Source organism: Sebastes fasciatus, chromosome 8, assembly GCF_043250625.1.
Source record: "Sebastes fasciatus isolate fSebFas1 chromosome 8, fSebFas1.pri, whole genome shotgun sequence".
Lineage (NCBI taxonomy): Eukaryota > Metazoa > Chordata > Actinopteri > Perciformes > Sebastidae > Sebastes > Sebastes fasciatus.
Genome location: NC_133802.1, coordinates 14,944,489 through 14,969,593, shown reverse-complemented (window position 1 = coordinate 14,969,593; position 25,105 = coordinate 14,944,489). Strand labels below are relative to the sequence as shown.

At 39.3% G+C, this 25,105-nt stretch overlaps 2 protein-coding genes across 4 annotated transcripts in view; one reads left to right on the top strand and one right to left on the bottom strand.

The window, feature by feature from the left end:
* Positions 1–2,501: 2,501 nt before the first annotated feature.
* On the top strand, positions 2,502–10,137 carry LOC141772582 (complement component receptor 1-like protein). 2 transcript variants are annotated; one of them, XM_074643709.1, is made up of 11 exons: positions 2,502–2,662; positions 2,738–2,935; positions 5,328–5,427; positions 5,513–5,586; positions 5,990–6,211; positions 6,329–6,520; positions 7,140–7,236; positions 8,203–8,276; positions 8,363–8,542; positions 9,628–9,807; positions 9,895–10,137. In XM_074643709.1, exons 1-11 carry the CDS (start codon positions 2,611–2,613, stop codon positions 9,921–9,923), a joined length of 1,398 nt encoding a protein of 465 aa, XP_074499810.1. In that variant the 5' UTR covers positions 2,502–2,610; the 3' UTR covers positions 9,924–10,137. The 2 variants fall into 2 exon arrangements, with proteins under 2 accessions (XP_074499810.1, XP_074499809.1); XM_074643708.1 differs by having other exon boundaries at positions 6,326–6,520.
* An 81-nt stretch (positions 10,138–10,218) lies between these two features.
* The window catches only part of scube3 (signal peptide, CUB domain, EGF-like 3), an 88,785-nt gene continuing 73,898 nt past the window's right edge, over positions 10,219–25,105 (bottom strand). For both annotated transcript variants that reach the window (XM_074643706.1, XM_074643707.1), the window contains 13 exons: positions 20,606–20,728; positions 20,334–20,450; positions 20,151–20,246; positions 19,895–20,011; positions 18,400–18,561; positions 17,322–17,525; positions 16,640–16,801; positions 16,379–16,546; positions 16,115–16,276; positions 15,833–16,030; positions 15,561–15,713; positions 14,231–14,310; positions 10,219–13,909 (listed from right to left, as the gene is read on the bottom strand). In XM_074643706.1, the coding sequence (XP_074499807.1) occupies positions 13,757–13,909; positions 14,231–14,310; positions 15,561–15,713; positions 15,833–16,030; positions 16,115–16,276; positions 16,379–16,546; positions 16,640–16,801; positions 17,322–17,525; positions 18,400–18,561; positions 19,895–20,011; positions 20,151–20,246; positions 20,334–20,450; positions 20,606–20,728 (1,895 nt within the window). In that variant the 3' untranslated portion in view covers positions 10,219–13,756. The remainder of the gene's footprint in view (positions 13,910–14,230; positions 14,311–15,560; positions 15,714–15,832; positions 16,031–16,114; positions 16,277–16,378; positions 16,547–16,639; positions 16,802–17,321; positions 17,526–18,399; positions 18,562–19,894; positions 20,012–20,150; positions 20,247–20,333; positions 20,451–20,605; positions 20,729–25,105) is intronic.

The following is a 25,105-nucleotide window of genomic DNA, read 5'->3' as shown; positions in this document are numbered from 1 at the left end:
TGAGTCATCGGGGAGACGGAGGAGGAGGAAAGGGTCCAATAATCAGTTGTGTTTCAGAGAATTTAATCTGCAAGTTGCTTTGACGCCTGAAAGGATCCTTGAACGAGTGGATTCAGATAAAAAGCTCTGATTAATTTCCACGCTGATTACGGATATTAAACAAAAAATAGGCCACTGATTTTTAAAAGAAAGGGATGTATACTAATGTGTTAGTCATTCTTACTATAAAAATACAATAAGATAAACAGAACTTGACACATTTGTGATTACATCCTTTAATTAACAATGATATATATATATTGTATATATATATGACATAATATACTAAGATTTTTTAAGAAATTTATGACATATTATACTGTCTTTTTAGTGACATAATTGTCTCAAGTAAAGGATTTGACTGCTGTGTCCACCACTGCTGCTAGGGTGTACAATCACAGTCACAGTGACTCAAAACTATGCTGGCAAAGCTCTGTTGTGACTCTGCCGGGACGACCACAGGAAATCCACCCAGTTTATCTGTGATGATTAAAAATAAACCAGAGACAGAGAGGCTGAAAACTATGTGACCGGGTCAGGAGTCTGAATGAAGACGTGTTCAAAACGACGGGAAATGCAAATCTACAATTACATTTTAAAATCAACTTGGAGGCCAGAAGGTTGTAATTAAAGTTTTTGTTGACGGTGTTTTAGAGAGGCGTTGATTCAACTGTATGATTATTTATGGAGACTACAGTTTGTAGTGCTGTTGAATAGTATTGTGTTATATTCTAACCTTTAGTACCCTAACTGATCTAAATTAGGTGTACAAAATATTAGAAATACCTTGCAGTATAATGCAATTCATGATTTATCAGACTGGGTTTAGACGAACTGTATTAAAGGGCCTAATTAGCATTTTGGTATTTGAGGAGTTATATTTTGTTTTGTTCCCTTAAACCTGCAGTAGGCAGAATGTTTTTGGCATCATTGGGCAAAAATTCCATAATAACCTTTCAGCATATTGTAATTCAAGTGTTCTGAGAGAAAACTAGACTTCTGCACCTCCTCATGGCTCTGTTTTCAGGCTTTAAAGAATCTAGCCTGTGACGGGAGATGTTGGCCAATCACAGGTCATTTCAGAGACTGAGCGTTCCCAAACTTCCTCATTTTACACAAGGCCTATGGAAAGGAGGCTGGGTCACACGTCATCAACGCGTCATATCTTTGGGGACATAACACATGCTCAGTAAAATCTGGCCTGCACTTGCCGAAACTGAGCGAATCGCAACGCACGACCGCAGCTTCAGTTACACTGCGCATGTGTTGTACCCCAAGACCCATGTCCGCCCGTGACCCAGCCTCCTTTCCATAGGCCTTGATTTTACAGCTAAACAGTACACTACAAGATGTTTCTGAAAACATTTGAGGTGAGAAATGAAATGTGAGATATGATCTTTTTGGATTTCTATGTTTCTAAAAACACTATAAGACTTTCTTTCCCCTCCATTAGAAAAATGTGTACTCTCACAGCACTATTGGAATTTTGTTTTTCTATTTTGTTTTGGATCTTACATGATTTTCAAAAGTCTAGACATACTGTAGACTCTACAGTGTATATGCTTGGTTTGGCTTGTTTAGGATTCAATTTAATTGGTTTATCCCTAAAAGTTATTCATGCAGTTCACCATATTACAACTATGGGTTCTGTTTGAAAGATGTAAGTTTAGTTCAGGGGTCTCCTAGCACCCTGCGGCTCCGGAGCCACATGCGGCTCTTAAGCCCCTCTCCAGTGGCTCCCTGCGGATTTTTAAAAATGGAAATGAATAACTGTTTTTTGTTTACATTTTCAATTTTATTTATCATTGTTGTAGGCCTATGGTGTGATGGTAAAACGGAGTATTGAGAAAAAAAATTAATCTGGGATTTCGATAATAAAGTCATAATATTATGAGAATAAAGTCAGAAGTTTAGTATACACACATATATATATATATAGCAGTAGTAATTTTCTTCATCATTTTAATTTTCTTTTTTTCTCGTAAAGTTATGACTTTATTCTCGTAATATTAAGACTTTTTTTCTTGAAATAGTATGACTTTATTCTCATTAAATTATGACTTTTTTTCTCGTAATATTACGACTTTTTTTCTCATAAAGTTATGACTTTATTCTGGAAATCTCAGATGTTTTCCCCTCAATGTGGCCCTAATACTCTGTAGTACATTTGCTCTTTGGCCCTCTCTGCATTAGACTTATATTCTATATACTTAGACTATAAACTGTGTTACCTTCATCACAATGCTGTGGTTCCAGACAGATTTTTTTGTTGTTGTTTTTGCCTAAAATGTCTCTTTTGATAGTAAAGGTTGCTGTAACCCTGGTTTACTTGATAATAATGTTCTCAATAAATACTAATTGGTTTTCTTTCTTTTTCTGACCTTGTTTCATGTGTGTGTGCTGTGCAGCATGTTTGTCCCTGTTCTTGTCTCCATGTCAGTGAGTCAGCTGGTCTCCTGCTGGGCCACACCTCCTCACCTCCTCCTCCTCTACTAATTGCTTCATCTGGACCTGCTGGTGCTCATATGTGTGTGTAACCTGGAGGAGGATTAGTTCACTGCACAGGAGATCATGGACCTCGGGTGGAATATTCTGGTTTTATCTTTTGCCTTACTTGCTTCAGGTAAATAAAAGAACATTTAGCAGATTGTTATTGTTATTTATTGATATTTTAACTCTATTTTTCGCCCCAATATAGCTCAAGTACCCAAGAAATGTTCTGCACCACCGGAGTACCCGCTCACCAAACTAGCCAAGAGATACTCGCCCATGCAGAGGTTCAGTAGCGGGCAGAAGGTTTACTATGTCTGCGGAGAGGACTTCAATCCATCCAGAGGGAGCAGAGCTGTGCAGTGTGTTGCTGGGAAATGGACCAAACTGACTCTCAAATGCGAAAGTAAGCACTTTGGTATACTTGTTGGCTTTCCAGTTAAGTAATAAATGTGTACAGAGACTGTTGAATGTTGTCTTTCCTTCATAGATGATTGATTTCACTGACGTATTCTCGGAGTTATTTTTAAATAGATTTAAGGACAGCAGCCTGGAGCCCCCTAGTGGCCATGGAGGCAACCTGCATGTTACTCCAACACACCTGTGATCCCTAAAATTTAAAGGTCCCATATTATGCTGATTTTCAGGTTCAAAACAGTGAGGCGACACACGTCAGCTAAAACCACAATATCACTCTATATTTCAGCTGCTTGGCAGTAATGTTAGCTGACCAGACGAAGGTCTCTCCATGAACATGATTTAGATCTGATCTTAGTGTTGGCTTTTACTGCCTCTGCAGCGTGTCTCCCTGCTCTCTCCCCCGGCAGCCGGAGAGAGCAGAGGAGACACCGGCACCCGGTCGGTAACGAGACGATAACGTTACTAGCTGAGGAGCTCCGTCACTTCACAAGACACAGGAAACCTCTGTTGGTCTGGAGGAGCTGCAGCATTTATTTCTGCACAAACGTCCATTCACTAGATATTCTCAGAGCTAAAATAACTCTTCTGCAGTGTGTAGTGAGCGCGTGTTCACGTCTAGAGGTGGAGCGAGCTGAGAACGCGTGCGCTCTCTGAGTGAAGGCAGGCAGGCAGGCAGAGGAGGAGAGGCAGCGGCCACACGCGAATACGCATATGCGAGCGCGCATGTGTGACGACCCGCTACATTTATACGCTTAAAAAGTTACAAATAGTCCCTTTTCAAGGAAAACCAATACCTTTTTTTTTTTTTTTACGTTTGAATATCTAGCAAGATGCATTATTAGTGTTTTATTTAGATTTAACTACCATAAACCTAAACAATTACAACAACACATAGGGTTGAAAAATGAAACGCTGGTTGCTGTAATCCTTTCTCCCGTTCATACCTGCTATCCTTAAACCTAAACTCTTAGAACGACAAACAGTGTCTTAAATATCCCTGATACCGACTACCATTTACTTTAAATTCATAGTTTTCAACTAACTTTCTGGTGTTTGTTGCTGTTGGACTGTAGCTTTAATTCTTCATGTCTAGCAACATTTTCTGGTCTTGCTGGTGCTGATAGATCTTAAAGAAAAAAAATGAGAAAGTATGTCTGTTTATTATCAAAGGGAGATGTGTTGTTATTATTATTGAGGTACACTGTTAAAATATTCTGCCTTGTTTTGTTTTTACTGAAAAGACTAGAAAATAAGTTTAGCTTTTGGTGTGTTTTCATGTTTTCATATACAGTGTTTAGTGAAATGGATCTAATGGTCTACTCTGTTACTCTTGGTGGTTGATGACTGACTAACACCCGCTCTAATTTGAACTACGTGACTGCTCCACAAGTATTGGAAATACTGCCGTAACACTCACTGCTGTAGACTCTAATACAAACACTGCGTAACATATTTTGATCCCAGTATGAATTAGACAACACAATGTGAAATCTTCTGTGACTATGATGACCGTTCAAGGTCAGACACATCTGTCTGGAGCAGACCAGATGTTTGCTGTCATGGGGTCTTCAACCTGAGGCTTCTACATTATGTCACTCTTTCTTTGGTTGCAGTAATCACATGCTTAACGAGCCCTTGGCGTCACTTTTCAGGTCGCAGTAGATGCGTGCTTAATGTTGTGAAGGGTTGCTTAGGTTCCTTCAGTTCAGGCAATAAAACCACTATAGTTTACGTTTAAGAAAAAACAGCATGGTTGGGCTTAAAACTACTACGTTTGAACTGTGAAAATGACACTGAACGTTGTGAAAACGGGTCATGAACAAACGGCTAATTGTAATGTGACGCACAGGACCGGGTCAGCAGTCTCCTGGATGAAAACCTCGTGTTTGTTGGACCCACCCACCTCTCTTCCCGCCTGCCCGGTGTGTCTCTTTTTGCTCTTAAATCTACATCACCACACTCCCGGCGCACTTTCTCTGAGCGTTAAATATGGACGCAGATGGGTTTACATTGTAGTTAATTGAAAGCCCGGTGCATCTCATACTGACGCTAAAGGGTGCCTCGTGCGTCAGTATGTAACACGACGGCTGTGACAAAGCGTTGGTATTTGACTCCCTGGGAATGAGAACGGGCTTTTTAACTTAAAACATTTCACTGTTTTCAGAAAATGTATACGACACATCCTCATAAAACTCTCCCTAGATCTTTCTGGTAAAACTCACTGAGGTTGGCACTTAGGCTTTTACAGCAGCTTATGTGGTTTGTTTTGCGACATGGTAAAAATAAAAGCGTCTGTCTTGTTTTTGTTCCATCTGCCAAATCATATTTCACTCAATTCCTGTTCTGATTGGCTATTTCCTCTCTTTTATATCCAACAGAGAAATCCTGTGGTAACGCCGGGGATCTACCCAATGGGGAGTTCCAGTATGAAGGGAATTCATTCCACGGGGAGAAAGTTTATGCTGTATGTAATGATGGGTAAGTTGAAGCCTGAAGGAAAGCCTTTAAAACTCTGTCAGAATAAGCCTCTGAATTTGTGACTAATATATCTCCCTGTTCTCAGATACACTCTGAAAGGACTCAACTACATGATATGCAAGAAGTCTGGCTGGACCGGTGAATTCCCGTCTTGTGAAGGTGAGCAACAGCACATTAGAGCATCCTCATCCGAAACCCATTCATACTCTTTACGCACTGTGGTTGCTGCACCTTAAGAGGCGATCTCTGGGCGGTGTTGTGTCAGGAGTGAGTAACTACTGTCTAAATGTGACGCACAATGAGGGTGTTTTGTTTAATCTCTTAAAGATGCAGTAAGCAGAATGTTTTTGGCACCATCGGGCAAAATTTCCATAATAACCTTTCGGTATATTGTAATTCAAGTGCTCTGAGAGATAACTAGACTTCTGCACCTCCTCATGGCTCTGTTTTCAGGCTTTAAAAAAATCTAGCACGTGACGGGAGACTTTGGCCAATCACAGGTCATTTTACGGAGCAAAAGAAAATGACCTTTTTAACAGAAGAATAATTGTAATCTCTTCAGAGGGAGAGGCCACCTGCTCCACCCCGACAGTGGCCAACTCTGTGAGCAGTGCTGGAGAGGTTTCTGTATACCGGGTCGGAGACTACGTGACCTTCGCTTGCAGTCGGGGTTTCCAGCTGGATGGAGCTCAGCAGATCACTTGTGTTCCGGGCGGCTTGTGGCAGCCTCAACCCCCTCGGTGCCTGCCTCCACCTGTTACAACTCCGTCACCCGATAGAGGAAGTGAGTTAGTATTTCTACTGGATAGTCAGTACGACAAACTGTCATCTCAGATTATTAAACGGCGGTTGTAAAAAATGTTTTGAGTGTCTTGACTTGACAGTTTCCTCTGTTCAGCAGGGGGATGCGGTGTACCAGTAAACATCCACAACTCCAACGCCAACCCCGCCGACAAGTACATCGCAATGACATCTTTCGCATCTGGCGACAGAGTCCCTTACGTGTGTGATGTCGGATACATTCAAGCAGGTGGCAGCAGATATCGCATGTGTATGAAGGGAAAGTGGACGCCACTGCTGCTAAGATGTGAACGTAAGAACTTTTATAATCCTTCTCAATCTTGTTTAAGGCTTTATTAATCTACATTACTGAAGAGCTACATGTCTAATCTCTTTGAATTCTATATCAAATGTCTTGTGTGTTCAGAAACTGATCATTTTATTTTGATTACCAAAGAACTGTTTGATTAGTCAGAAGTTATAATGTATACTTTCCAGACAGCCAATAGTTTCCATATTAACTCAAGGACACTTGTATCTATATCAGGGCTTGAAAATTGCTTACAGGTAATCAATGACCGTGAACAGCAAGTCTGCTTTTTGTCAAAGTCACATTCTTCCTTATTGAATTGAATTAGCCCTTTTAAAGCTTGTGCGGCCTTATTAGTCTGCATATTTCTGTCTTTGTGTGTAGCCTACACACAGTTTGAGTCATGAATCAATCAACAGTTTTATGCATCTGGCCCCAGCTTTTTTGAGATAGCCTATGAGGACTTTTTTTTATAGTTCCATTGATGTGAACTGTTTTGTGTCACCCTTGATGCACTGCATGTAAATATAAAAAAATATATATATATATATATATATATATATATATATATTTTACAAGGTCATAATGACCTGTTAATTTTTACCTTTTTCATCCTCAAAAGGAAAGCCATGTGGATCTGCAGGAGAGATTACAAATGGACAGTTTACATATACTGGAGTGGAGTTTGGAGACACTGCAACAGCTGTCTGTGATGAGGGGTAGGGAAAAATCATTATACTGTGCTGCTTTCTTAACATAGAAATATAATATATCTATGGGCATACTATGCCTTTTTTAATTTTTTATGACATAATATATTATGACTTTCATATGACTTTTCATGGGGCAGCTGTGGCTCAGGATGTAGAGTGAGTTGTCCACTAATTGGAAGCTCCTCCAGTCCACATGTTGAAGTGTCCTTGGGCAAGAAGGCTGTACCAAGGTTGTGAATGAGCATTTAGATTAGATCATGATGGAGCACCTTGAGTGGCTGGATATATATATTTTTTTCGACATACTATACTACGACTTTTTTATTTTTGACAAACTATACTATGACTTTTGGACATACTGACTTTTTTTTGACACACTATAGTCAGACTTTTTCTTTATTGTCTACATACTATACTATGACTTTTAAAAGAGAAATATCAACATACTATAATATGGCTTTTTCAACATACTTTGACTTTTTTATTTTTCAACAAACTATACTATGACTATTTAAAAATTTTACAACATACTATGACTTTTTTTCGACAGACTATACTATGACTTTTTTTTAATTTGTTCCATATACTATACCATGACTTCTTTTCCAAATACTATACTATGAATTTTTTTATTTCAAAAGGTGATAAAAAAGTCATAGTATGTTCAAAAAAGTCATGATATAGTATGTCAAAAAGTGCTAAAAACATCATAGTATACAAAGTCTAAAAAAGTCATAGTATACTATGTCAAAAAAAGTGATAACATCATAGTATAGTATGTCGAAAAAAAGTGATAAGAACGTCACTGGCCACCGCTCTGACCATCTTGCTATGTTGTTTTTGAATTGGAATGTCCATTCTCTCATTTTATTAGACATACTGTCATTTTTTATACTTAAAATTTTCACACTTAAAAGATTTTCCATTATTTATCTCTGACGCTCTGACTTTTGATTATTCTTTTTCCATCAGACATCGTCTTGTTGGAAAGGCAACTAGAAACTGCTTGAGTAAAGGCTGGGACGGACGTGTTCCTGACTGTGAAGGTGCAGTGAACTAGCATCATTTGTTAGATGGCCTTTTAATTTCCTTCCTCTTAAGCTGTGCCAACACTACTTTATATCTCTTCCAGCTGTGGCGTGTGCGGAGCCTCCAGGAAGGACGAATGCACTGATGAAAGGCCTTCAGGAGCCACCTTACACATACAGGACTGTGGTTCAGTATCATTGTCGCGTGGGAACCCTTATTGGACAAAGGCTGATTTGGTGCACCAAGGATGGGACATGGAGTGATTCTCCTCCTAAATGCAAAGGTCCTTTACACTATTATTTACTAAGGGTTGGGGATCGATTCACCAATGTATCGCTTTTTTTTTTTTAATGCCAAAATCGATATATTTGCTTCATTTGAGTATGTGGAGGTAGAAGGAAGTTATCACTTTTATTGTTGTAGTCAGAGTAACGTGATGTCATATCCCTACCAAAACAAAACGCAGCCGGCCGCAGTGAGCCTAAACGAAAAGGCAGAAAACCTCGGAAAGTGGTAAACACTACACATACAAGTAAGTATGGAAACACTTTGGGTTTCACACATTGCAGGAAAAGCAGAGCTAGACGTCATGGCTAAAGCTGCATACTAACTGTCATGGACAGGAAACGTTATCGTATTGCAGTAATGTGCAGTCAAGCCAGCCGTCACTCACATCTCCGTGGTCTAATTGGCCGACGCTAAAACTGTAGAACATCCATATACTGACATTTATGGTAAATACAGTCAAACGGCCCCGATGGAGCTGACCACCATGTATAAATAAAACGGAGCTAACGAGAGAGCTAGCAACGGACTTGGAGAAGTTAGCGGAAGTATACCCACGTAACTACGTCCGGTTTTCAAAATAAGGTGTTAACAAAAGGAACTGTATATACAAAATACATATATGGAAATAAGATTGATGGATTATATTCACCAGAATTATAAAACATTACATGTCCCTTTATAAATTAAAAGAAAATACCATAATTTGGGAGGGAAATATATTAATAAATTATGACTGATATATCTGACTTCTGGACATCTTTGACTACATACATGCTGAAAATCAAACATTTTTACTGTATCAATTTAGATATTTTTCAAATTAAAAGTCCATCAAGTGTATGATTCAACTTTTTCTCATGGTCTAGTGTTAAAAAACATTAACACAAATTGCAATATATTGAATCGCAATACTTAAAAATCACAATACATATCGAATCGGCACCCAAGTATCGTAATGGTATTGAATCGGGAGATGGGTGTATCGTGCCAGCCCTATTATATAAATATTTAAAAAGTGCTGTTTAACTAACTATCTTTTTTGACATGACTAAGTTTCTTTTTCCTTGTGTTTTCTCACAGAAATAACATGTCCATCTCCAAATGTGCGCAACGCCTACTGGATGGGGTCTCAGACCGAGCTGTATCAATACAGGCACACCATATCAATCGAGTGTAACCCGGGCTACAAGAAGTCCGGCCCGAGTACGGTTACCTGTGGTGATGACGGCAAATGGTCCCCTGGCCTCCCTGACTGTACATGTAAGTAATCAATTTTTTGTTGTGTATGAGTTTTAAGATATTATTTTTACAACACTTTAAAATTATAATCACCACCTGTTATTTCAGCACGTCGCACCAACTGGAGGGGCTGGTGAATGGTTCAGCGGCCAATGGAGGAGGATGGAAAATAACGCTCTCAAGCTTAAAAATGTCTTCCTTCTAAAAAAAATAAATAATAATTCTTCTAAAATGCACCTTTTGATAATGCACTAATATCCACCTTTAATAATGCACTAACAGTGATTTATTTTCTTACTTCATAAAACTTGTATGAACTCATTATTCAGACATTAAAATGTTTGAAATGAAGCTGAAGTACAGTATGTTTATTTCAATAAGTGTTTTGGGCAGTAACGAGTACAAACTTGTTTCATTCACCTCTGTACATAGTTTTCTTTTTTTTTTAACAGTTGATAATGTTATGTATCATCTCTATAGACTAAACGGTGAGTGAGCATTTCATGAACAAACAAGCTACAAGAAAATAAGAACACCAATTCCATTCATTTAAAAAGACAATACAAAATCCAGACATTTCTTTACATGAGCAATAACAATTCAAGTGCAAATATCATTATCAACTCTATGATACATCATAGCAAACTCTTGTTAAAAGGCAACAATTAAAAAAAAATAAAAAAAAAAATGTATCAGGTTGCAGGACAGAAGCTGATTCTAGTGGGAGGGGGAATGAGGGCCGGGTGAGCGCGCTACGACGCCGACATAATGGAGACTAAATGGACATAATGTGAGACCTGTATAGGAGAATTTCAAACTGACACGAGTTCTTCATGGCTTGGCCCAGCATCGCCCTAAAGTTTGACAATGTGGTCAAAATCCCTTTGTCGTCCTAAAGTTTGGTACATGATATGAAGTGTACCATCTCACTTATATTTATTTACACGAGTGGGGACAAAGCATACTCCCCGAAAAATTCATTATATATCAGAGAGCAAGCATTAACTCAATTTAGAGGGTTAAATATACAGGTTAAGGGGTTGGGATTATCATTGTGACCATGCAGGCATCTGTACCAATCTGACTGCAGTGGTGGTGCTAATGACTTTAAAGGAATAGTCCCTAAATTGAGAAATATTTATTCACTTTCTTGCTGAGCATCCTTCCTGGAGTCGCTGAGGTTGCTAGGCAACAAGCAGAGACTCCAGGAATGCTCCAGCCATGAAATAGAGAAACACATATACCCCACCCAAAACCACCGATTAGGGTTGCACAATTAATCACATATTAATCGCGATCACGATTTTCGCTTCTCGTAATTAAATAAGCTTGATCGACTGCGATATTGACATTAAAATGCTCCGCTTATAGAACACTCTGCTGCATTAATCAAGCGCTTCCTAAACTAAAAGCTAGAGATGCACTGTCAATCAGAAGCCCATCGAAGCCGGCACGTTTTCAGTAGGTCTCATATTCTCATATCTGTTTTTTTTCTTAATCGGACACTAATTATTTTGTAATTCATTCCCATGATGCTGCTCAGAGTGATCGCGGTGACCGGCTCGTCTGCTGACAGCATGACACTACACAGCTCCGTTATGGTGCGTTCAAGCTCGACTTGGTAAAATGAGTATCGGGCGATGGTAGATTATAACGCTACCATGATGCGTTCAAATGTAATCTTGTAAAATGTTTTTTGGCGAGAAACTTGAATAACTACAGTTGTTTGAAGGAGATGTTCTCACAGCAATATAAAATAGAGAGAAATATGACCTGTTAAACTTCCTAACACTTCCTCTAAGCAGCTTCTAATATATAATTAGAACTAATTAATCAGTTTAATTACTAATTCCAAGATTTTTTTTATCAATAAAAATAAAATAATTTATTTCCTAATCATTTGAATTGTGTGTTTTTGTATAAATAACCACTATAGATGACAATAACAAAGTAAGGGATTTTAGATTTTTGACGGTTGGACTGTAGCACAACATGGACGTGAAAGCAGCGCTCCGTTTATTTAAATGGGAATTTGCAATAAAAATATTTTGTCCCTAAAATGTATGAATAATCATGATCTCAATATTGATCAAAATAACAGTGATAAGCATTTTGGCCATAATCGTGCAGCCCTACCACTGATTAAACAAACGAGATGTAACGTGTTGGTAGGCGGATTATCCAGAACTGTCTCATGGCTGTAGCTTCATATTAACTGTTCAGACGAGCGTGGTATCAATCATCTAATTCTCAGCTAGAAAGCAAAATAAGCGCATTTCCCAAAATATCGAACAATTCCTTTAACTACTTGTCAGATCCTAACATGACGCAAAGTGTTAAATTTTAAAATAATTTTACCCTGTTTTGGTTGCTGTTTTGAAATCGCAAAGAATATTTTCTACACACCAAAAACTCCTTTTTTTTTTATTACATTTCTTGACAGACTTTACATTTTTAGTGTTTCTCTGAATAAGAGAGCAGTTACACGCTGAAACCTAAACATGTTCTGCCCATAGTGACTGATAAATATTTAATACAATGAGTCTCAACAAGAATGCGGCCGAAAACACATTTCACAAGTGTTGTTGTGGGTCACAACAGACTGTAACCAAAATTAAGATGTGTTGTTTTCATTCATTGCACTTTGTACTAAAAGGGCAGGATGACGGGCTCTAAATTTAGTGCACAAAACAAAGTGACCCGCCCTTTTTGGGCGGTCTTTGGAAGAGCTGTCTTCATTGGGACAGAACAAAATGTGAATGGGGTGTTTAAAGGGGGTACTGGGTGTCTTTGGATTTGAGACGGGTGGGACATCAAGGGCAGAAAGTGATTTTTAGGGGTCCTGCGTAAGAAATTTAGGATCAAAGAATTCAACCCTCGTCTAATTTATTTTCATTATTTACAAGATTGAAATAAAAACACAATAAAACTGGTAGTTCAGACAGGCAATGTGAGATTTTCAACTTACTGTGTGTAAGAACTAAAGTATTACAGATGTGGAGCTTCCTTTTAAAACTAGAGACTATTAGTGTGTAGAGTACATCAGAAAGACAATATGAGATTGAAGAATTAAAGTGACCTTTTAAAAGAAGCAGCAAACATAATGTCCCTCAAAGACATTTCTCTCTCTCTCTCGCTCTCTCTCTCTGAGACATGTTCCACTAGACATCACGTTATCTCATTTCTGTGGCTCTTACAATTTAGTTTGTTGTTCATCTCCCAAATGTCTACGATGTTCCTGGAATGATAAACCACCTGTTTTTATTTGCATTAAGTTGGCTTAAAAAAAAGAGCAACAGAAATTATCTGAAGGTTGGAAAACGCTGGTACAGTCTAGACAGACGGAACAAAAACATAGATTAACTGTTTTAACAGTAAAACCCTTGGAAACTGCTCTAAGAGCTCAAATATAGTAAGGCTTTGAATGACCTGGAACGCAGCTGCGACATGAATTTAACAACTGCTCCTCCTCGAGGACAGCACACAGACACTGAAGATGGAACTAGGGTTACACAACACTTACACAACACTTACAGTCATACTTAATGGTAGGAGTTGGAACTCACACCGCTCATTTAAGCGAATACAATAACAAGCTCCATCAAGCTCAAACCGTGCACGCAAAACATCACTCCTACTGTCTGAAATAGGCGTCTCTATTGGTTTTGTGGTTTCATTGCACAACAGAAACCAAACCCACTCACAAACTGCATCCCCACTAAATGCTTGAGCTCGGGGTTGCAGACCTGCGCTGAATGGAAACTGACAAAAAACCTATAACACAAATTTTCTTTATTTCTCAGGTCTGCATAGTGTTTATTGTCGAAGCCTATGGAAAATAAGAAAGGGTAAACATACTTGTATGTCTTGTGTTTCAGTCCTGTGAGAGTTACTGGATATAGCCTGTAAGGTGGAGGGGGACGTCGGGGAGGGGGGGTCACGATCCGGTGCTTCAGCAGATGTGTAGGCTTTACTTGTATGGTCGCAGAAAAGCAGAGACTTTGCTGCTTATGAGGCGTATGAAGGAGCGAGGAAGCATCTCGTTGGACTCCCGAGTGGTGTACTTAAAGTAGTTGTTTGGGTGAGCCAGCACATCAAAAAGAGTCTTAATCAGTTTTTTATCCTGCGGGGAAGAACAGATGGGTGTAAACGCCACACTTAAACGCAGAGTTTCATCTTTAATAATAGTTTGAATTACATTTGAAGCTATTACACAATGCTGGAAAACAAATTACACACCCACTATATGACGACATCTAATATTAACGTACCGTGTGACTCATGCAAGTACTAATATGTTTGTTACCAACAGCTTTGTTTAGCCTAACAACACCTTTTTAAGGTACAACTTACTGCTTAACTGAGTCACCTCTTCCAGGTGGTCTCATGTATCGACAAGAAATGAAGCCAGATAAACACAGTAAGAAGATGTAAATCTGCTAACCTTGAGGATTTCTTGATGGTTTTCTGAGGCGTAGAGTCTTCCATCTCGCACTATGTCCTCTACGAGCTGTTCATAGTCCTCTGAATTTATAAAAACAACACAAGACACAGTTACTACTAGTCACGTCATGAAAGACTCTTTGAATTATCACTTATGGGATGTTTCAAACCATTTAATGTAAAAAGTATAATGTAATATTAAAGGGTCAGTTCACCCAAGTTACCAAAAACACATTTCCTCTCTCACCTCTAGTGGTACAACTAGCAATGTAGATCATTTAGGTCCAACTCTGAGATTTTTACCTCTGTCCCAATACAATGCAGTGGATAGAATTTAGTTTTATTTAGAAATTACTGTTAAAAATGTCTGCAGCAACATCTTTTTCCAGAAGCAGTGTCTCTGTTACTCTGGGTAAACTACTGTACAAGAGGGCTGTACAGTATTCAGAGTGACCAGGACACTTTTTCAGGAAAGATAGGATGCTTTGTCAGTGTTTCAGAAAATGCAATTATAAAATTATGTGGATGCTTAATTTTTCAAAAGTCATAGTAGGTCATAAAAAATCAGTATAGTATGTCACAAAAACTGTCATGAAAAAGTCATAGTCATAAAAGTCATAGTATAGTATGTCATAAATATGGTATGAAAAGTCATAGTATAGTAAGTCGAAAATGTCATAGCATGTCAGACCAAATGTCAAAAAAGTCATAGTATAGTCTGTCATAAAAAGCCATGTATATAGTATGACATGAAGAAAATAAATCATAGTATAGTAGTTCACAAAAAATATAGTATAGTATGTCAGAAAGGTCATGAAAAAGTCATAGGTTGTAGGGAAAAGCCATAAAAAAGCCAGTGTTGTATGTCAAAAGTGAAAAAATCAAAATACATCAAAGTAAAGTACGTTGAAAAAAGTCATAGTATAGTATGTCATAAAAGTCAGAACATAGTCATAAAAATTGTCATAACTAGGATTATCACCTCACAGTTGTATGCCTCTGCCAACCAGTCAAGTTGCAGTTTACATGCATGTTTTTCCAAAATGTCATCACTTAATTTTATCCTATTAGACATTTGTGTGAAATTGTCATCATTAGCATAAGACTGATGTTTTGTGAGATCACAGTGACCTTTGACCGCCAAATTATAATCCGTTCATCCTTGAGTCCAAGTGACAAGAATGGGACAGATGGACGGACTGATGTTTGTACCAACGTACATGCGTACGTACGTACGTACAAACATCACCAGCCACGGTTGTCGCCGGCATAAAAAGGGGAGAGAGACGGATATATACACAGCAGGTGTGATAAATGAGGATGCTACATACCATCATAAGTAACGTAGGGGATCTGAAAGCCTCTGGCGCTGTTGGCCTCATTGGACTTGAAGTTAATCCAGAGACGTCTGGAGCGAGCTGTGAAGGCGATGGGCCGCTCGTACGTCTGGCATGTCTCGTAGGTGGTGATGGATGTAGCCGACCCTTGCAGAGGCATATAAAGGACAATGGTGACCAATCAGGTTTGTATGATGCAATAACATACAATAGGCTATAAACACTAAATTCTATTTAGTACAACAACCGGAACGAGAGACACTCACAGTTCTTCCTCATAACCAGCACATCTCCGCACTCGTCCTCCGAGGGCAGGAAAATCTCCGGCACCACAATTAAGATCTTGCGCTTGCTGGGCGGGTTGATGTTCCAAATGCACTCGACATTAGCAGGGTAATTACCGGGATAGTTGGGAGACTCAATGTAACCCATGAATTCACCCATCTCGCCACCACATTGCCTGTCTAGACGTACACGATCGAAACAAATTAGTCTCCAGCTCGTGTTTAAGAAATCTGAAAACACAAAACAGTAATTTTCATACTCACTCTTGCACTGCGAGACACTTGTGGCACCATCGAAATCAGTGGTGGTGTTCCCAGGGCAGGTAATACAGTAGTTCTGTCTAAACTCTGTCTGATACGTCCCCAATGGGCAGCGGATACACCGGTGTACTGTGGTGTTGTAGAAATGACCTGGAGAGCACTGAACTGCAGGGTAGAAATGAAGATACACATTAAGTTGGGAAGGTTTTGCAACATTATTTGAGTAGATTCTTCTTCTTTGGCTGTATACAAAGAACACAAACCGACCTTTGACTTCACAATCATGGAAGGAGCTGGCACCTTCCCGCTTGGTGCCCAGTCCTCCCCCACACGGGAAGCACAGGGTCCGTCCCAAATCTGGTTGGTAGGAGCCCAGAGGGCACGCCGAACAAGGTTTGAACCCATCGCCGGAGAAGGACCCCGTTGGACACTGGCCTGGATTTCATTTGTAGAACACGGAGAGAAGGTTTACTATTGAAATCAGAAATACATGTTTATCATTGTCCCTGGCACTCGAAACTAAGCTACCTGCACAGGAGGAGATGTTTCGTGCCCCAACGGGTCCGTGGCCGTCACTGCCGGGGCAGAGGTCACAGGCCAGCTGCCCCTCCTTCTCCTGGAAAGTGCCAGGCGGACACTGGACACAGCGCTCCTGCTCACCGTGGTAGTACGACCCCGACAAGCATCTGACTGAGAGAATATCCACAACGGCTCCGGTCAGAGAGGACACAATTCAGTTTAATCATTTAAAAAAAAAAAAAAGATTATAGACATCATTAAAGTAGACTTTATGGTAGAACAGTTGTATTGGACTCTATTAGATTGTACAGGTGGACCTATAGGGTATACCTCACCCCACAAGACATTGTAATGCAGATTATGACAGCATAGATTAGTTTTGATATACATAGCTATATGCCGCTTCTTATACATGTCTATGATCCTTACCATTAACCTGTTTACACTTTTGGCATTGTGTACATTTTGGATTTATTGGCACGTTACATTTGCACTCTTTCCTACTTTCCACTCTGCAACTGCTGCACAACAATTTCCCTCAGGATAAATAAAGTTCTATGTTATCTTAAATGTCTTGAGTTACTATTACATTCTAAGTATGCCATTGTTCTAAAATTCTCAAATCAAATGCATTTGGACATCACAGCAAAACAGCTCATCTAACACTCCTGGTCCAGCTCTCCAGTCTTACCACATCGGCCACTCTCCCTCTCCCAGCCCGGGCCACAGTTCTCCCCACTGGGAGTAGCCTGGGGAAGTTTCTGGGCCACTTCGTACTCCAAACCAGCGACTCGGATCAGGAAGCGCTCCTGGTTGATCGACTTCTTCAGAGCCTTGATATACGTCTTAACCTGCTTCTCCATGCGCTGCCTCAGGCAGCTGAGATTGCAACTCCCTGTTTATGGTTCAATAAAACAATGTGTTTCAGTCCATAGCACACAGCAGATCCTAAATAACAACATATTCTTTCATTGTAAAAATGACTTTATGTATTGTACACAGTATTGTAGAAAGTATTCAGATCCTTTACTTAAATAAAAGTACTCATACCACGCTGTAAAAATGCTCAATTACAACTCAAATTACAGTGCATTCATGTAAATGTTAGGTATGCAAGTATAATCAGGACATTTTTTTTTTTAAATGGCCTATATATTATATCATTAGATCACTATTTCTCATGCATTCATGAAAAGGCAGGATTTTATCATTGTAGTTGTTTGAGCTCATTTTTTACTTTAATTTTGTATCGGACTGCAACTAATAATTATTTTCATTATGGATTAAATTAGCTGATATTTTCGGTTTGTAATAATTCTTAAAATAGAGAGAAATGCCGTCACAATTACCCAGAGCCCAAAGCAAAACCTTCACAACCAACAGTACAAACATCAAAATTATTAAAAATAAATTCAAATTATTAAGATAGTCAATTCATTTTCTGTCATTCGACTACTTGTTTCAGCTGTACTCTTATATTTTTGCATGCTCTGTATGCAAAAACTTTAATTTGTGAAGTAACTAGCAACTGAAGCTAATTGTAGTGGAGTAAAAATACAATATTCCATCTGAACTGTATAAAAGTATAAAGAGGCAGGAGTAGAAAAATATTAAAGTACAGTACAAGTAAATGTACGTAGTTACATTCTACCACTGACTGCACATTATGTTAACTAATGATAAATCTGTTGGCAGTAGAGTAAAATCACCACAAGGTCAACACAGGCAGAAACTGCTGTAAATATATTGTATTACATGAGATGACTGACCTGTCGTGTCTCCAGGTTTGACCTCAGCTTCCAGCTCCAAAGTAATGCGTGTCACCTCTTTGTTAGCGGGGTTGCGAGCACGTCGCCCTTTAGTTTTCTTAGAGGAGTCACATTTGAGGTTGACAAATGTCACCAGGCAGTTGCTGCAGGGCTGCCCCCCTCCTGTGGACAACATGATATCAGTTAACCCCAATCACACATCAATAAATAATAATTCATGTTGAGTCATGTTTGAGAGTTAATGTCTATAATTTCTTAGAAAGTATGACTCAAACATAGCAGATGCATCATTAGTAGTTGTATTAGGGCTGTTTTCATTATTGATTTATCTGCCGATTATTTTCTTGATTAATCGACTAATTGTTTTGTCTATAAAATGTCAGAATAATTGTGAATAATGCACATTGTGATTTGCCAGAATCAACTTGCTTGTTTAGTCCAACAATATAAATCTTATATGACAAAGAACAACCGGTAAACCTCACTGACAGCAGTGAATGTTTTGCATTTTTTCTTGAAAAATGATTAAGGGGAGACACCCCTAGGGATAATAATAGTGATAATAGATATCACCATGAAACTTCCCCAGTTGATTACTTACATTAAGGCAATTATTTTTTGTTTTACAAGTTTTCTGAAATGTATGTTTAAATATACAAATGGGGCATTATCTTATCAAATATGTGCTAATTTGCATACATTTCCAAAACAGAAATGTGAACATTGGATAAAGACAGGTTCAAAATTCTTGTTTCAGTTTGTTGATATATTAGAGTCAAAGGTTTTTACAATCAGAAAATACTGTCAACAGCCATAAAAAAATCTATTTTGACCATGTTTTTAATAATAAAATGTTCTATAAATCAGGCTATGAATGATGTATAAACAAACCCCTCTGTAAAAACCTTCAGAATATAGATAGGAATGAAAGTGGAAAGGTAATGGTACGTAAGTGATACTAAAGTGGAGATTTCTGGCTCAGAGTCTAAGAAAAACCTCATTTTGAGAAAAAGGCCTTTAAAGATATATATTGTATAATTCCATACATTTTACAACACACTACAGGTGAATAGGGTAAAACATTTAACTAATAGATATCACCATGAAACTTCCCCAGCTGGTTACTTACATTAAGACAATTATGTTTTGTATTACATGTTTTCTGAAATTGTATGTAAGAAATCTACAGAAGCAAATAGACAAAGTAGTAAAATAAAATACCTAAATGTGTATTTTGGATGTTTTCTTTCCACTAGTCTGAAGACATGTTATGGAAGCAAATTGCCTAAAATCTCAAAATTGACCAGTGCATGAAAAACAATGTTTTTGCCTGTAGTGTTTCATCTTCAAATGGTCAATCCATTACCAAACAATGTTCTGTCCATCGACTACTCAATTAATCAATCGTTTCAGTTATGAATTATACTGTACATTCTGTGAAACGTCTATAAATAACAGCATATGTATACAGCAGCAACCACAGATTAAGACTGACCTGGTCCAAGTGTCCGTCCTCTGTCCTCTGTCCTGCCTGTCAGCCTCGGGTGCAGGTGACATTTGGCGTTTTTAATCTTGAAAGAAGCTGTCTGCTTCACTGGAGGAGCCAAAGCCTCTACAGACAAACACAGCACAGTGGGTAGGAGGCAGCACACTGCAACATCGCACTGCTGCCACAGCAAAGACAGACTGTCTGTGATTGACAGATTGGATTGTTAAAAAGTGTTATTATAGGAGTGTGGAGGGCAGCGAACCTATGCAGCTCTGACTACTGCTGGAGTTGAGCCTGGCAGGAGACTTCCCTCTGAAGATGGGGATACCACAGCTGACTGAGTAGCTGCTGTCAGACTCTGCAAAATGTTGCACACACAAAAATAATAAGTAAAAATAAGAAAATGTTTAAAATTGTGATTGCATGCTTACTAGGGGTGACATACCTGCCAGATAGTGAGCCTTAGAGGCACAGGTGAGAGAGCAGCTCTCTTTCTTGCCCGTCTTGCTACAGGTCAGAGTGGCCTTTGGCGCCACCAGTCCTAGAGGACATTTCATCAACTCTGAGGGAAAATAAAACCCACAGAGAATCACACACTGTTGGCAAAGAGAGAGGAGAGAGTGAGAGAAATCACCCAGGCGCTGGTGTGAAGAAGCTGATGTGCTTTTTGAGTGTGCGTCAGTGAATTATCCACACGGGGGCAGTGCTGCTACATACCAACACAGTCTTTCCTGTTCCAGTGCAGCTTGTACCCTGCTGGACAGGTACACTCGTAGCTCCCCAGGCTGTTGATGCAGCCAAATTTACAACCTCCACGGTTTATACTGCATTCATCGATATCTGTGAACACACATGTTAACATAGAGACATTTAGTGAACAGTCACTAAGAGGACTAATTGTAAAGGAGGAAAAAGATTCAGAAGATCAGTTAACAAAAGATCTGGAGTCAGTTTTGTTGAATAAAATTAAAGAGAAACTGGACTATTAAGAAACAGAGCAGCTGTGACTGAGGAGTTCCTGGGAGGTCAGATCACTTCATCCTGTCACATTCTAGGAAGATTAATGTGTTTGTCTGTAAACAGAAGTGATCCTTCGTTTTGATGTCGCCACATTCAATTTCATGGTCAAAACGTCTTTGCTCTTCAGCGAGGAAAACTTGCGGTGAGCAGTAAATTATAATCACCTTTCAAACACATGCTGAGTTAAAAACCACTAAAAGCATCCGGGATCCAGATGCAGGCTGGCTGCCATTGACGCCAGAAAGAAAATTAGTTTAGTGGGTAGAGCCGAGGATGCGACAGGCTGCGGACAAGCGTCGGAGACACCGGGAAAGAGATGGAGATAATGGCAGTGATTGATGATCTGGCCTCCCGATACGAAATGCTCTTTCTTGTCTCATTCAATTATTCACCCTGAATAAAAACAGTCGGCGTGCCTCGGCACTCCCTGAAGAAGATGATGACTTCATCAACAGCGACGTGTAGCCAGAGCTGCTTTGAAATGCTGCGAGAGGTGCGCTGCTTATCCTCCGCATCAAAGCACTCAATTTAAAGGACAAAGAGCTCTAATGAATATCTGATGGAAGCGCAGCTCATCTGCCAGCGACTGTTATTTTGACTTCTTTGTTCCTCCCATACTTGAAATGTAACCAAATAAATGTATTCTGACCTTTCTCCAAAGGCTTTTTTCTTTGCGTGCTCTCACAGAAGAGAGAGAAAGCGGAGATGAGTCAAGGAAGAAAAACAAAAAAGACAAAATGACATTTAGACTCAACAATTGCTTCGTGTAATTTGCGAGGAATTTCGGGATGGTTTGGGGAGTTCGTGGAAATCTTGCCATCTTTGAATTTTAATCACTTTTGTGTGCTTTATTCATCAACATCAGCAACTTCCAGTCCAAATATGGTTATGTGACTTTTTAAGAGGATTTTTTAATCCTAAACACAATCTTTTTCTGTATTTTTCCAATTAACTGTTAAGATATCAACTTGTGTGGTTTTGTGGGACTAAACTTCTAGTCCTTCTCTTAGATCTATGTATACATACATTTGTCAGTACCAGAGGAAAGCCGTTCTGTTGAGGTCAATGCTGGCTGGATCAAATGAGGTAAATTTAAAAATACTCAGAATGTATTTAGTCACGACTGCTTCCAGTCTATTTTCTTACCAGATAAGCAAAAAATGAGCGGCTTGTTTTGCTAGCTGAGAGGGAGAATGGCTGGATATACTCTCACTTGGGAGGAATGTTGACAGGCCTCGGCACAATGCTTGACAGCAGGTCACTGACCTAATTGGGCTTGTTTAGGGGGAGTCTATTGTTAAACACTGAGCACAGCTTTCTGGATTGTTTGGCAGTTATATTTCGGTTGATAAACCGCACAGGGAATAACATACAGTAACCTTGGTTATGGCCGGGAGTGAGAAAGTACAACAGGGAGCGCCATAAATCTCCGGGGTTATCTAACAGTTCCGACAGCGTCGATGAAAAGCGAGGGGAAATCATTCATCACCTTCTCTCTCAACAATGGCATAGAGAGTCACTTACGCCTGACCATCTTCTCGCCACTCAGCAGCTCGGTGTGGTCCGATCACAGTCCATCATGCGAGTAAAAGCCCCTACAAATCCAATTGTGTTGCTTTTATTAGCTGAACTGACAGCTAATACAGCTGCCTGTGTGTGGAATGGATCCCATGAACCTACCAGACCCATAAATACAGTTTGTGTAATTCTAACCATGCATAACGGGGTGGATGAGACAAAAGCTGACAATATAACACAATCCAGCAGCATTACAACAATCTCTCTGACTCAGAGCTTCAACTAAGCATTATATGAGCTTCAGAAAGGAAGTATTTATTGCTGGTTCCCTTTAATGGATTGCATAATACTCTAAGATGTTCCAACTCCAGCATGTGGCACTTAGTAAGAAACAGGAGAAATAGGGGTATAACGTGCAAAGGTCCTCAATTGGGCATGTTGCCGTAAGATGGTCCAATTATTTTACTTTTTGTGGGTGTAACTAACTGCACTGTTGTGTTTGTGCAGACCCCGTGATCCCACACATCTACACGTTACCGCTCTCTAGTCTCATTCCTTATTCTACATTCTGTTGCAAAATTCTTGATCAGTAGACCTGTCAAACTGCAGACAAAAAAAAACACAGAACAAATCACTGCAAAGCTATGTATTTCAAGTGCATATGCTGTCTCTCCCAGAACTACTGTGAGGGCCTGAGGCGCTGGAGACAGCAGCAGATTCTAACTGGTGATACACACTCCATCAAAGGGCCGCCGCAACACCCCGATGTGCTCTGGCGGGCCTCTTGCTGCCTTCAAGGCAGATCTGACGCGCCCTCACACACCACCTCCTGACACCAAAGGATGTTCCTGCTATCTGCTCCACACCAGACTACTGTAGGTAGCTGCTCATGTTTGATGAACATGGTCATACTCCACCTTGAAGGAACATAACTGGGCTTTTTCATGTAACTACAGCACATATTGCAAACACTTTACATTACTGCCAAGTGTAGCAAAAGTTCTCAGACTGATTTCCTGCCTTCCGGGCAGCCACCTGTTTCAGCTCATTTCAAATGATGTGAAAATCCTTGAGTAAGATAATCCATCAGAGTCATTTAGTTACATTTAGTTCTTCTGTATGAAGAATGCAGCTGCATGCAGGGACTTCTCCACAATTGTATTTCTAAGGAAGCTGTGACATCCAGGAGATGAACAATAACAATATCTATACACTGTGAAAACACTAATGTTGATTTCTTGTTTCTTGAGTATGAATAGCTGCTGTTAGGAAGGCAACTCTCAATTGTGAGATGTTGAAATTAAAATTACTTAAACATTTTTTTTTAAAGGGCCACTAAAAGTTCACTTTGATGGACTACCTTTTAAGATGTTTCAAGTTGATTAGTAAAGTTGATTTTCATACATTACCTAACAAGAGCATACAGCCATGCTAGTGGCTCTGTGAGACTGTACTTAGGCACAGTGGTGCTTTGAGCTACATGCTAACACCAGCATGCTAACATGCTGACAATGACAATTAGCTAACCTGCAACTATCACGCTGATGTTTAGCAGGTATAGACCGATTCAATGGAATTTTATTGCTAGGCAACAGCTTGGGTCCATGTTTACTTCCTGTCAGCTGATGTTAGTCACATAGGTTGCGTCCAAAATTGCATACTAAATGCTATTTAGTACGCTAAAACAGTATGCAAGATATTTTAGTATGTCTGAAATCTTATTATGAAACCAATAATACGCAAATTACATACTATTTCCAGTGAAATATTACAGTATGCAACGCTGGACACTATTGCAGCATAAATATCCCACAATGCAATGCGGCAGTAACGATTTCACTTTGTTATAAGCGTAATATATATTTTAAATTAATTCAGACTTTGATTCTCAAAAACAATCGTTTTCGTCACACGAGGTTAGCACGGGTTACCACGGTTACACGTCTCCAACCGGCAAGGAGGCTCTCAGGAAGTGACGACGTAAATTACTGCTCAGTGCCTCCGATAAGATACATACTACTGTTTATTCACATAAAAGTATGTTGAACGATAGTACACCTGTTGAGTATGTAGTGCAGAGTATGCAATTTTGGACGAAGCCATACACTACAATAGGAAATAAACAAACACATTTGGAATGTTTACGTTTACAACTGTCAAACGGTCTATAATGTTTATCATTCACCGTCTTAATCTAGCATGTTAGCATGCTAATTAGCACTAAAAACAAAGTACAGTTGAGATTTTTGGTATTTGGACATAAACCAAAGTTTTGGAAAAGTAAAAGGGTTACTAAGGTTACTACAAGTTATCCTGAAGGTAACATGAATGTGTGTACCAAATTTCATGGTAATCAATACAACAGTTGCTGAGACATTTCACCCAAATCCACAAATATCAATCTCATGGTTGCCCTAGAGGAAAAGTCAGGGCATCACCAAAGTCTTCAAGATTCATCCTCTGTAGAATATGAATGTCTGTACATAATTTCAAGGCAATCTATCCAATAGTTGTTGAGATATTTCAGTCTGGCCCAAAGAAGACCATCTGACTGACATAGCCATCCCTAGAGCCACGTCGCTAGCACAGCTAAAAACAATGAATCCCTGAAAAGGAGGAAACCAAACTAATCCGCAGTTGTCTGAAAAGAAATGCCTTCATTAATTAGCTAAAACTATC

What these genes read in the sequence shown, in the direction of transcription:
- LOC141772582 (XM_074643708.1), top strand. Translation starts at nt 2,611, where the DNA reads ATGGACCTCGGGTGGAATATTCTGGTTTTATCTTTTGCCTTACTTGCT. An exon ending in TGAATTCCCGTCTTGTGAAG is followed by an intron (nt 5,587 to 5,989) that starts GTGAGCAACAGC and finishes TAATCTCTTCAG; the next exon opens with AGGGAGAGGCCACCTGCTCC. An exon ending in TGGCCTCCCTGACTGTACAT is followed by an intron (nt 9,808 to 9,894) that starts GTAAGTAATCAA and finishes CTGTTATTTCAG; the next exon opens with CACGTCGCACCAACTGGAGG.